This window comes from Penaeus vannamei, chromosome 11, assembly GCF_042767895.1.
Source record: "Penaeus vannamei isolate JL-2024 chromosome 11, ASM4276789v1, whole genome shotgun sequence".
Classification (NCBI taxonomy): domain Eukaryota; kingdom Metazoa; phylum Arthropoda; class Malacostraca; order Decapoda; family Penaeidae; genus Penaeus; species Penaeus vannamei.
The window spans coordinates 17,647,165-17,659,694 of NC_091559.1; the positions used below are offsets into that span (position 1 = coordinate 17,647,165).

Below are 12,530 nucleotides of genomic sequence, written 5' to 3' on the forward strand. Positions count from 1 at the left end.
ACACTAATGGGAAATGATAACAGTAATGTAGATATGTGCACTCGTATCTGATAAAAATCAATTCTTCATTCATATAGGTGGAACGGACAATTTTAGATAAATGCAGGTTTGAAAATAGGACCTGCGGTAGGCGAGGCAAACATTGTTATAGTACTACTCTTTATTGCTGAATATGATTTTACCCATTATGTAAGCGTTCTGTTTTAATCAGGTATCAAGTTCTGGCTGTGTGATGCCGGAGAATGTGTGTCAGAACAACGGCTGGGGCGAGGTGTGCGGCCCGTGGTCCATCACCAAACCTTACTGGACCGATGCCTACAAGCCAGGAGGAGGTGCGTACGAAAAGAAAGGAATGAATATGATGAAGAGCAATAAAAAAAAAAAAAAAAAAATCACAATTTGCGTGTCTGTTGGTTTGTCTCTATATATTGGAACACCATGTTCCTCGTGACTTTGGGAGTATGGCCAGGATGACCTCCTGTTGCTTTTCAGCATTTCAGTATGGTCTGCGATTTCTAGTCATTTAATTTTCCGAGTCCCCATATTGAGAATTTGATTTCTCTGATATTTGATTTGTCGCAATTAATTTTGCCGACATCTGAATGGAGAGATAGGGCTTCGTGAGAATTAGCAAGGGCAGTCCGGCTGGAGAAACTTATGTAATCAGGAAGCAGCGTTTCTCTTTTACTGAAGCAAATTAATTTGTCTATTAATTGAAGGTATCACGAACAGATTAGTAAATAATATACTCAAATTAGCCGAAAAGAAAAGAAAAACGTAGATATCAGTTACATTAAATATAGCCAATAATGACGTCTGTTCCCCCTGGCGACCCTGCACTACATTTAATAAGGGGTGATATAAATTACATATATATTTGTAAATCGATTGTAAATCGATTGGTGGCTTATTAAATGTAATTTCACTACCGTTCTAGGCGCCTTTCAAATGTAACGGGATAACTTATATTATCATGAGACTATAGTATAATTAGAGTGCATCATGTAGAAAAAGCGGATTGAAAACGAGAGCGCAACAGAAATTAATAGGTGAACGGTAAGAATCTGTCATAGAAAATTGATATGGAAGAATATAACGTGATTATTGAATAGAACCACAACATTGATAAAGGTCGACACCATGATGTTCGAAGGGAAAGAAGATTCATGATATAAATATGACGTGGGGAGAAGAGGATATTAACGAGTTCGGGAATATATTTAAATCTGCATACCTAGCATATCTTTATATGTGCGTAACTGGCTATAGTGCATACTAAAAACACATTGTATCATTGATTAATCTGTAATTCCCTCTTGTTAGACTATTACACATGCGTGGCGTCTTGGGACTGTAACGAAGCAACTGTTCGAGCTTACCTAAAGAGGTACGTGTCGAACCCTTACGCTACGTGTGAGACCTACGCACGCACTCATGTCGGTGGGCCATGGGGCATCGATCAGGACTACGCCACGGACTACTGGCATCAGGTGAAGGACTGCCTCGACTATGGCCTCTTCACACTTCCTCCTGATGATGAATGAAGATGAATGAAACAAGAACTTTCAAATACATGCTCCTACACGTACAAGGCCATTCTCTCTCTGTCTCTCTCTCTCTCTCTCTCTCTCTCTCTCTCTCTCTCTCTCTCTCTCTCTCTCTCTCTCTCTCTCTCTCTCTCTCTCTCTCACACACACACACACACACACACACACACACGCGCGCGGTCGACAGTTTGTAAGCCTATTGTACACCATGTGGAAGATTTATCTTCACATAAAAATCCAGAACATTCCAAACTTGATTTATTCTTCCATGTATTATTTCAAGGGATGCAATCCATTCATTTACGTCTCTGTAAGGATAAGGGTGACGTGTCATTGTTAAACAGTTATAACAGTGATTTATCATTTTCTTCCTCTTTTTACTTGTAAATTTGTTTCTTTTAAATACCATGCTCTCCTGTTTGAGCTCTAAGGTTTATAGCACGTCATTTTGTAGCGTTACTTCCATCGACGCCAATTATCAAATCCTCAAGTTTGTACCCCTTCATGAGATCAGGATTTTCTTCACTTGTAATCTACATTCCCTCAGATAAACAAATTTACTGGTAGTGTGGACAGAAATAAAGGGAATTGAGTTAGATTAGAGTGATGAAGGTCGTCTTAAAAAAAGTTTTACCTCCACTTTATTAAAAAGATAAAAAGGTTGTGACACATACAACTTAATAAGGCACCATTGATGTAGAAATTGTTGGCTATGTTGTTATCTACCCTAAAAAATCCTACTTATCTCATCGTTGAGCAACCACTAACACATGACGAGTTCGTTCTATCAACAAAATAGCAGCGTAAAGGAGTGAGAGAGGGAGACAGGGAGAGAGGGCTAAAGGCTTAGGCCTGAGTTGTCAAGGTCTCTTAACAGCGATTCTGATTGACTGATGGCAATGAGGGAGAATCACATAAGTATAGGAGACTGACTTAAATAGGGTGCCACATGATACATTTATTATAGTATTAAGTATTAAGTTCGTCCCGGCACGAAGCATCCTCAGTGCGTGCAGGCCGGCGACGTTATCCTGTATCGTGGGGCATCCTCAGCGCTTCTGAGGCGGCGACGTCATCCCGTATCGTGGGGCATCCTCGGCGCGTGCAGGGCGGCGACGTCATCCCGTATTGTGGGGCATCCTCGGCGCTTCTCGGACGGCGACGTCATCCCGTATCGTGGGGCATCCTCGGCGCTTCTGGGGCGGCGACGTCATCCCGTATCGTGGAGCATCCTCGGCGATTCTGGGACGGCGACGTCATCCCGTATCGTGGGGCATCCTCGGCGCTTCTGGGCCGGCCACGTCATCCCGTATCGTGGGGCATCCTCGGCGCTTCTGGGGCGGCCACGTCATCCCGTATTGTGGGGCATCCTCGGCGCTTCTGGGGCGGCGACGTCATCCCGTATCGTGGGGCATCCTCAGCGCGTGCAGGGCGGCGACGTCATCCCGCATTGTGGGGCATCCTCGGCGCTTCTGGGGCGGCCACGTCATCCCGTATCGTGGAGCATCCTCGGCGATTCTGGGGCGGCCACGTCATCCCGTATCGTGGGGCATCCTCGGCGCTTCTGGGGCGGCCACGTCATCCCGTATCGTGGGGCATCCTCGGCGATTCTGGGGCGGCCACGTCATCCCGTATCGTGGCGCATCCTCGGCGATTCTGGGGCGGTCACGTCATCCCGTATCGTGGGGCATCCTCGGCGCTTCTCGGGCTGCGACGTCATCCCGTACCGTGGGGCATCCTCGGCGCTTCTGGGGCGGCCACGTCATCCCGTATCATGGGGTATCCTCGGCGCTTCTGGGGCAGCGACGTCATCCCGTATCGTGGGGCATCCTCGGCGCTTCTGGGGCGGCCACGTCATCCCGTATCGTGGGGCATCCTCGGCGCTTCTGGGGCGGCCACGTCATCCCGTATCGTGGGGCATCCTCGGCACTTCTGGGGCGGCGACGTCATCCCGTATCGTGGCGCATCCTCGACGCATCTGGGGCGGCCACGTCATTCCGTATGGTGGGGCATCCTCGGCGCTTCTGGGGCGGCCACCTCATCCCGTATCGTGGGGCATCCTCGGCGCTTCTGGGGCGGCCACGTCATCCCGTATCGTGGGGCATCCTCGGCGATTCTGGGGCGGCCACGTCATCCCGTATCGTGGGGCATCCTCGGCGCTTCTGGGCCGGCCACGTCATCCCGTATCGTGGCGCATCCTCGGCGCTTCTGGGGCAGCGACGTCATCCCGTATCATGGGGCATCCTCGGCGATTCTGGGGCGGCGACGTCATCCCGTATCGTGGCGCATCCTCGGTGCTTCTGGGGCGGCGACGTCATCCCGTATCATGGGGCATCCTCGGCGCGTGCAGGGCGGCGACGTCATCCCGTATCATGAGGCATCCTCGGCGATTCTGGAGCAGCGACGTCATCCTGTATCGTGGGGCATCCTCGGCGCTTCTGGGGCGGCCACGTCATCCCGTATTGTGGGGCATCCTCGGCGCTTCTGGGGCGGCCACGTCATCCCGTATCGTGGGGTATCCTCGGCGCGTGCAGGGCGGCGACGTCATCCCGTATTGTGGGGCATCCTCGGCGCTTCTGGGGCGGCCACGTCATCCCGTATCGTGGGGCATCCTCGGCGCTTCTGGGGCGGCGACGTCATCCCGTATCGTGGGGCATCCTCGGCGCGTGCAGGGCGGCGACGTCATCCCGTATCGTGGCGCATCCTCGACGCATCTGGGGCGGCCACGTCATCCCGTATCGTGGGGCATCCTCGGCGCTTCTGGGGCGGCCACGTCATCCCGTATCGTGGGGCATCCTCGGCGCTTCTGGGGCGGCCAATTCATCCCGTATCTTGGGGCATCCTCGGCGCTTCTGGGGCGGCCACGTCATCCCGTATCGTGGGGCATCCTCGGCGCTTCTGGGGCGGCCACGTCATCCCGTATCGTGGCGCATCCTCGGCGCTTCTGGGGCGGTGACGTCATCCCGTATCGTGGGGCATCCTCGGTGCTTCTGGGGCGGCGACGTCATCCCGTATCATGGGGCATCGTCGGCGCGTGCAGGGCGGCGACGTCATCCCGTATCGTGAGGCATCCTTGGCGATTCTGGAACCGCGACGTCATCCCGTATCGTGGGGCATCCTCGGCGATTCTGGGGCGGCCACGTCATCCCGTATCGTGGGGCTTCTGGGGCGGCCACGTCATCCCGTATCGTGGCGCTTCTGGGGCGGCCACGTCATCCCGTATCGTGGGGCATCCTCGGCGCTTCTGAGGCGGCCACGTCATCCCATATCATGGGGCATCCTCAGCGTGTGCAGGCCGGCGACGTCATCCCGTATCATGGAGCATCCTCGACGCATCTGGGGCAGCCACGTCATCCCGTATCGTGGGGCATCCTCGGCGATTCTGGGGCGGCCACGTCATCCCGTATCGTGGGGCATCCTCGGCGCTTCTGGGCCGGCCACGTCATCCCGTATCGTGGCGCTTCTGGGGCGGCCACGTCATCCCGTATCGTGGCGCTTCTGGGGCGGCCACGTCATCCCGTATCGTGGGGCATCCTCGGCGCTTCTGAGGCGGCCACGTCATCCCATATCATGGGGCATCCTCAGCGTGTGCAGGCCGGCGACGTCATCCCGTATCATGGAGCATCCTCGACGCATCTGGGGCAGCCACGTCATCCCGTATCGTGGGGCATCCTCGGCGATTCTGGGGCGGCCACGTCATCCCGTATCGTGGGGCATCCTCGGCGCTTCTGGGCCGGCCACGTCATCCCGTATTGTGGGGCATCCTCGGCGCTTCTGGGGCGGCGACGTCATCCCGTATCGTGGGGCATCCTGGGCGCTTCTGAGGCGGCCACGTCATCCCGTATCGTGGCGCATCCTCGGCGCTTCTGGGGCGGCCACGTCATCCCGTATCGTGGGGCATCCTCAGCGCGTGCAGGCCAGCGACGTCATTACTGTTTGGCTGGTGATTAAGACAATACTAATGGTGTACAGTATAAAAAATTTCTGGTTAACAACTTTATAAATTTACATAGGTATGAGATAATTCTGCGTCTGAAATGCAAAATAAAACCTGGAGGACCCTTTTGACTTGTCAAACGTTAAGCCGTTTCTTACCCTTTTACTAATATATGAAGTTTTTTTTTGTTTTTTTTCTTTTTTTTTCTTTTTTTTTTTTTTTTGCTTACTTGCATAGGGACTGCCTTTATTTCTTCTTTTAACGTGTGGATAATCATTAAGCATTTTTCTTTTGTAAGAATGATGAGGAGGCATATTTTAATTGACTGTCAATTTTTATTATGACATTGCAAACACTTTTAATGGCACTTTTTTTCTTTTCTTTTAAACAAATGCACATGTCTCCGCACATCTTCACTACTTATGCAACAACAGTAATCACATGATTGCTACATTACAGTAAAATATACTGAATGTGCAATATTATCGTCATAATACATGTAAGTAAAATAAAATATTTACCTTACCATGTTGCTGAATAGATTAACTTAACTTTGAGATGTGACATATTGTGAATCTGAGACATTCATAGACCTTTCGTAAACACCACCCCTGGCAATGGGTCTTGTATTCATAAATTCATTCTGACATATAAGATTTGCACCCGAAGGGTAAATTCTGTTACGATTATAGGTATAGGTACGATTATATCTATAGGACTGAGAAGTCCATTTGAAAATATACACAAAAAGGACTTTGAGAAAGGTCTATATAAAATAGCCCAGGCATCCAGCTTCCTGCTTCATCATCATCAACATCATCGTGGAGCTAATGCCGACGGGGGCACATAGCCGCATCGACATTTGCTTGTACCGCAAGGGTCCCTCATGACAAGCCGCCAGGCAGGGACTTGGCCCATCTCAAGCTCCTCACGACAGGTTTGATCGATCTGCCCAAGCCAAGACTTCCTGGGTTGTCCCACAGGCTTCCTCCATCCAGGGCTGTCACGAACAGAGACAATCTGGTGGGCAGGATCCTGAGGGAAGCGAGCCAAGTGGCTGTATAGCCTGAGTTAGCGATCATGGAATGTGCAGGAATGTGGTATGATTGAAAGGAAAGTGGTAGCTTTTGAGGGGGACTGGTAACAATTTGTAATTGTTGGACTATGTGTTAAAGAAAACGGTGAGGGCTTGATGAGGGATGCGGCTTAGAAAATAGGAACGCCGAGAGACCGGCGAGTGGCGATGGGCGGCAGAACGGTCGGGCGTTGCACAGGTGGTGACCTGGTTTGGGAGCTCCCGTTGATCGGTCACAGGGTTTCATGAGGATATTACAAAACGTTATTTGGTGAGAGAGTGAGTATTGTTTTCTTGTTCGCGGTAACGGTATGCAATTGTGGTTTCTTGGTTTGTTTACAGGTAGCCTGTAGTTAAGTGAAGAGGAGAGCCAAGGGTATGAGATGGGAAGACCAGGTTGGTGAAGAGACTATGAATATGATGCAAGATATAGTAAGGAGAGTAAGTAGTGAAGATCCAGTTAGAGGGAGGTGGAATGCCCCCAAGTCAGAGAAGAGAGTCATTTGGTGTGATGCAAGTAGTATTGCCACTGAAGTGATATTGGAGATTGGCAATGAAACTGTTGAGCATCGTGCATGGTTACAGAAAAAGGATGATTATAACCATATTAATGTAGCAGAATTAGACGCTGTATTAAAAGGCGTCAACTTAGCTCTGAAATGGAGATTGCAAGACATCGAGATTAGAACTGATTCGGCTACAGTGGTTGGTTGGCTAAATTCAGTACTGACAGCGGAGAAGAGTACGAATGAAAGGAGCCTCAGAGATGGTAGTGAAGTGCCACTTGGGGACTCTGAGAAAGTTGATTGAAGAGTTCGGTGTGAAGATGTGTGTGTGTTTTGTGCAATCTGAGAAGAACAAAGCAGATGTGTTGACAAGAGTGAAGAAGACTTGAATAGGTTCTCAGGAAGAGGCTGAAAAGGTCATCACAGTCTGCTGCACAGGAGTCTCGAGTGTGGAAGACCTGCACATGATGCACCACATGGGAGTTGATAGAACACTGTTTGTGGCAAGGAAGATTGACCCTACAATTACACGGGACACTTATTGCAGTTTGGTGGTGATGCGGACCATGGTTTGGATCCAGGATTTTTTTTTTTTCCTAACTCGAAAAGTTATGAACAGATTTGAATGAAATTTAAACCTGAGATTTGTCTTAGCCTAATTAATATTCCAGTAGTGATCCGGAACATTTGGCAAAACTACCCCCCATGGGTGGGGGTGGGGGAGGTTTGCATTTTCGAAATGTTTTGCTCATCGCCAGTCTCTCGGCGTTCCCATTTTCTAAGCCGCATCCCTCATCAAGCCCTCACCGTTTTCTTTAACACATAGTCCAACAATTACTAATTGTTACCAGTCCCCCTCAAAAGCTACCACTTTCCTTTCAATCATACCACATTCCTGCACATTCCATGATCGCTAACTCAGGCTATACACCATTAGAGCATCAATAATAGGTAAATGATAGATAATTATATCAAATACAAGTATTCTGTACATGATTTGTCATGTAAAATGTAAACATAATAAAAAGGAATAAGATCGCGATTATTAGGTCCGCCATATTTTTACGCATAGCACACGTATTTTCGGTCCGATTTTAAAGTATTATGGCTCATTTTGTAGCTGAATAATAGTTCTATTACATACTGCCATGAGGATTTGCAATATTTGACAATAATAAAAAGGAATAAGATCGCGATTATTAGGTCCGCCATATTTTTACGCATAGCACACGTATTTTCGGTCCGATTTTAAAGTATTATGGCTCATTTTGTAGCTGAATAATAGTTCTATTACATACTGCCATGAGGATTTGCAATATTTTCATGTGGTTCTTGTAAAAGTGACATATGTTTTCAAAATCTCCTATTAAGGTGTTAAAATAGTCACCTTCGGAAAATATTCACCAAGAAAAAAGTAAGGTCAACATCTCTGCATATAATAGTAGAAAGATAGTTCTATTCAAACATGAAATCAGAATGGCTGTATGATTTTTTCGGGATTTTTTAGAAATTTAAAAAAATGGTTAATGTAGGCCTATAGACCACCAGATCACTGCCACCACTCCACACTATATGTAAGATTTTGAGAAACCGTTACGTGCTGGCAATGTCCGCAAGACTTCGGAATGCAGGTAGATGATAGAGGATTATGGTGTAGGAAGACTAATCTTATGCCTTGTTTTGTTGATATTAAGATAGCCTTGGAAAGATGAAGAAACGTAAAATGCCGATATCTCAGAACTCCACCTTTAGGAGTGGGTCAAAGGATTCCGGGCACAACATATGTCCAAAATTAACATTTTATGGCTCATTTTGTAGAAAAATAAAACATCTGCAACTTGTTCGAGAGCGTTTTGGCAATTTTTGCCTGTACTTCTTGTAAAAGTGGTCAATGTAAGAAAATTTTTACCTTTTTTTTTTTCTTGAAGTCCCCTACTTCAAAAATTCAAAAAAAAAAAAAAAAAAAATGAAGTCGAAATCGAAAAAACGCTCTCGAACAAGTTGTAGATATAAGGTAGTTCTGTGCAAAAATCAAATAAAATTGAATGTCTTGCTGTTTCTGAAGTTGGAATCCTTTGACCCAGGTGCCCATTTTCAACATGGCGAATTTCGCATTTTTTCGTCTTTTGACAATAATTCAAAAATTGTTCGGGCGATTTCAAAAAAAAAAAAAAAAAAAAAATCGACCACAGGCAATGGGAAGGGGCCCAAATAAAAGGGTGTGAGTTTCATCAAAATCGGCAAGAAAAATCGAAAAATCGAAAAAAAAAAACAGACAGGGAAATAGGTTCTGTGCCAGTCTCACGGTACAACCATTGGTTTGACATGTGGTCCTGCCAACAGTACTCTATGATTCGTTGCAAGGACCTATTACAAAAGGCATCAAGATCCAAGGTGCAGGATAATGTCCAGGCTTCACTACCTTATAGCAAAACTGGCATTATCATGTCCTTGAAGACGTGTAGCTTGGTCCCTCAAGTACAAGTACCGATATCTCCAAATACTCTTGTCGAGAGAGTTCATGACCCCTGCTGCCAGGCCTATCCGTCTGCTGACTTCCTGGTCTGACAGCCCAGAACTACACTCCCTAGGTATGTAAAGCTCACTCTGACTTCAATGTCCTCGCCGCAAACACGAACTGACTGAACAGGTTCTCCTAGTGTCCCCAAAGTCCTGGATCTTGGTCTTGGTCCAGGAGACCTCTAGACCTAAAGCTTCACTTCATTACTAAATGCATCAAGGGCCACCACTAAGGATTCTAAAGACTCAGAATAGCAACATCATCAGCAAAGTCAAAGTTGGTAACCTTGATATTGCCCAGAGTTGCTCCACAATGACTCTGAAGAGTAGCTCTGTCTAGTATTCAGTCCTGAACTAAGGAAAGGAAAGAAGCTTGATAGGCCCCCATCACACTTTACAGCACTTTCAGTACCAGTATACAAACTTGCTATTAGTCCAATAACCTTTGTTGGAATTCCTCTCAGTCTCAAGATCTCCCAGAGTGATTCCCGATGCACCATATCGAATGCCTTCTTGAGGTCAATGTAGGCTGCAAGCAGCTCACGCCCGGACTCACGACTCAAAGCGCAAGGATACGGTCTATTGTTGACTTAACAGGAGTGAATCCAGATTGCTCCAGTCTCTGATGCCTCATTAGGTGGTCTCTGATACATCTCAGAAGGATGTGGGCAAGAACCTTGCCTAGTATACTGAGCAGTGTGATGCCTCAGTCGTTGCTGCAGTCCTATCGATCCCCCTTCCCCTTCTGGAAAGGTATCGGACCGCCAAATGGCAGCCAGGACAGCATGCAACCCTTGTGCCATGGGTTCATCACCAACAGTTCAGCTGGGATGCCACAAACACCTGCTGCTTTACCACTCTTCAGCTTGGAAATCGCCCCCCTAACTTCAGTTAGGAAGGGAGGTTCTCACTGATGGGTGGGTCCGGCAACGGAATCTCGGCACTACCCGCATCCAAGCTAGCTGTTGGTGGGTCAACCTAGTATAACTGTTCAAAATATTTAGTGCAGTGTTCCCACACCGTAACAGTATCTGTCACTTGTGAAGAGGGCTTGGAGTTCAGCTTTCTCAAGAAAGCAGGACGAAGGTCATTTAGAAATGGCCTACCTCCTCTGCAAGACTCCTAATAAACTGTTTCTTGTCCCTTCTTAACAATGATGGAGTTCTGCGCACCTGAGAATGGTGCAATTACTGATCCCCTGTCAGACGAGCCTCATAACAAGCATCTGTGTCATCCAGTGTCTCCTGTGAGATGAAATTCTGTCTTGGTCATTCACCAATCGTTTCTTAAGCTGCATCAAGCTTTTAATGCTTGAAGGTGTCCCACAGAAGTACAGGGTCTGTCAGATTGTCAAGTGCTGTGAAACGACCAGAGACTGCCTCAGCAAACCCTTTGACACAGTCCCCCTCCCTCAGCCTGTCCAAGTGAAACACCCTAGGGTGATCATTGGACCACTGGGGAGTTTTGAAATGGACCCAGAGGTTAGCCACAACCAATCTATTGTCAGTACCACAGAATGTGGCACTCCTATACACCTTGCAATTTTGGAGAATCCTCCAATGAGTGCTAACAAGTATGTGGTCAATCTCCTTGGCTGCATTACCCACATTGCTGTACCACGTCCAGTGATGTGGGTCTGGTACCAGGGGCCAGAAATCCTCAATTTCTGGGACCTAACAAAGTCTTGGAAAAGGAGGCTATATTCACTGTCAGCATCAGCTCCCGAACCATGGGGACCGACAGACATCTCATAGCCAACTTGCTTACAGCCAGATACCGCATTAAAGTCACCCAGAACAATACGAATATCTCGCCGGGGACACCTGCCTGACACAGATGCTAGTTTGGCATAGAACATCTCTTTCATGTCAAGTTTACAAACATCAGCAAGAGCGTACACAGCAATAGGAGACATGAAGCCAAATGCTAGCTTCCGTCTCATTATCATTATGCGCTCATCAACTGGAGTAACCTCTACTACCAAGGGCTGGAATCTGCTGGAGATGGCCATGGCTGCTCCCTGGAGATTGTGACTGTCGCTGTGGCCCGACCAGTAGTAGGTGTAGCTACCTACACTCATAGTGCCGCTGCCAGGTCTGCTCACCTCAGAGAGAGCAGCCACCTCTATTCTCAACCTCCCAGTTTCCTCAACAACAGAGGCAACCGATTATCCTGATGCAAAGAACGGATGTTCCAAAACCCCATCCTGGCTTCCCGCCAGAGGTTTATCCTTGGGCAGTCACTCCGGGTGGACGCCACCTCTGCCACCCTCTCCGACGCTGCTCCATATAAAAGGGGACGGCTGTGGGATCCATGGGGTTCCCTAAGACTTTCCCCCGCAAGCTTCACTCCGGGCGACTGCCAAAACGCAGGCCAAAACTTGTGCTGGGTGGGAGGAGCACTTCCCCTCCTCCCAGTATTTCCAAATATATTAAACACTGCCGATTGTTTTTTTTATCTGGGGGGAGGAGGCGTGGCAAGGCCCACCTACCCTGAGCCTCCTATTAACCCCAGGGGGCCTAGGGACAGGTGTTGGTACAGGGCCAGGGCGTGTCTACCTAGGCACCATGTGGTCCCAGGCTAAACTGTGGGGGATCTTGGAACAGCAGGAAACCCTAGAGGTTCAGGGTCATGGCCCACCGGCGTGTTGACACGCACTTCTGCTATTTACAATGGGGTTTTTGTGTCCGAGCGGGCCGAGCGGTAAGAACCCTCCGAAGGTACGGTGGGATAAATATGGCCGTAAAACGAAGTAAAAGTGAAAATTGAAAACTAAAAGAAACAATAAAGACCAAACCATAAAAGAAATAAAAGCTTAAATATTAAAAAGAAATTAAACACTTAAAACCGAAAGCCATCCCCAAGGGTGCTTAACAGTGGGCTTCCCCATTTTCTTTCATTGGTTAAATTTTCTGTGTACTTGCGACACTTAATGAAATAAAATA

At 48.0% G+C, this 12,530-nt stretch overlaps 1 protein-coding gene across 1 annotated transcript in view; it reads left to right on the forward strand.

The window, feature by feature from the left end:
- LOC113805418 (lysozyme-like) overlaps window positions 1-1,799 on the forward strand; it is an 18,061-nt gene extending 16,262 nt beyond the window's left edge. Inside the window, exons 2-3 of the mRNA XM_070127077.1 lie at window positions 212-332; window positions 1,324-1,799. Of these exons, the coding sequence (XP_069983178.1) occupies window positions 212-332; window positions 1,324-1,544 (342 nt within the window). The 3' untranslated portion in view covers window positions 1,545-1,799. The remainder of the gene's footprint in view (window positions 1-211; window positions 333-1,323) is intronic.
- The last annotated feature ends 10,731 nt before the right edge of the window (window positions 1,800-12,530 follow it).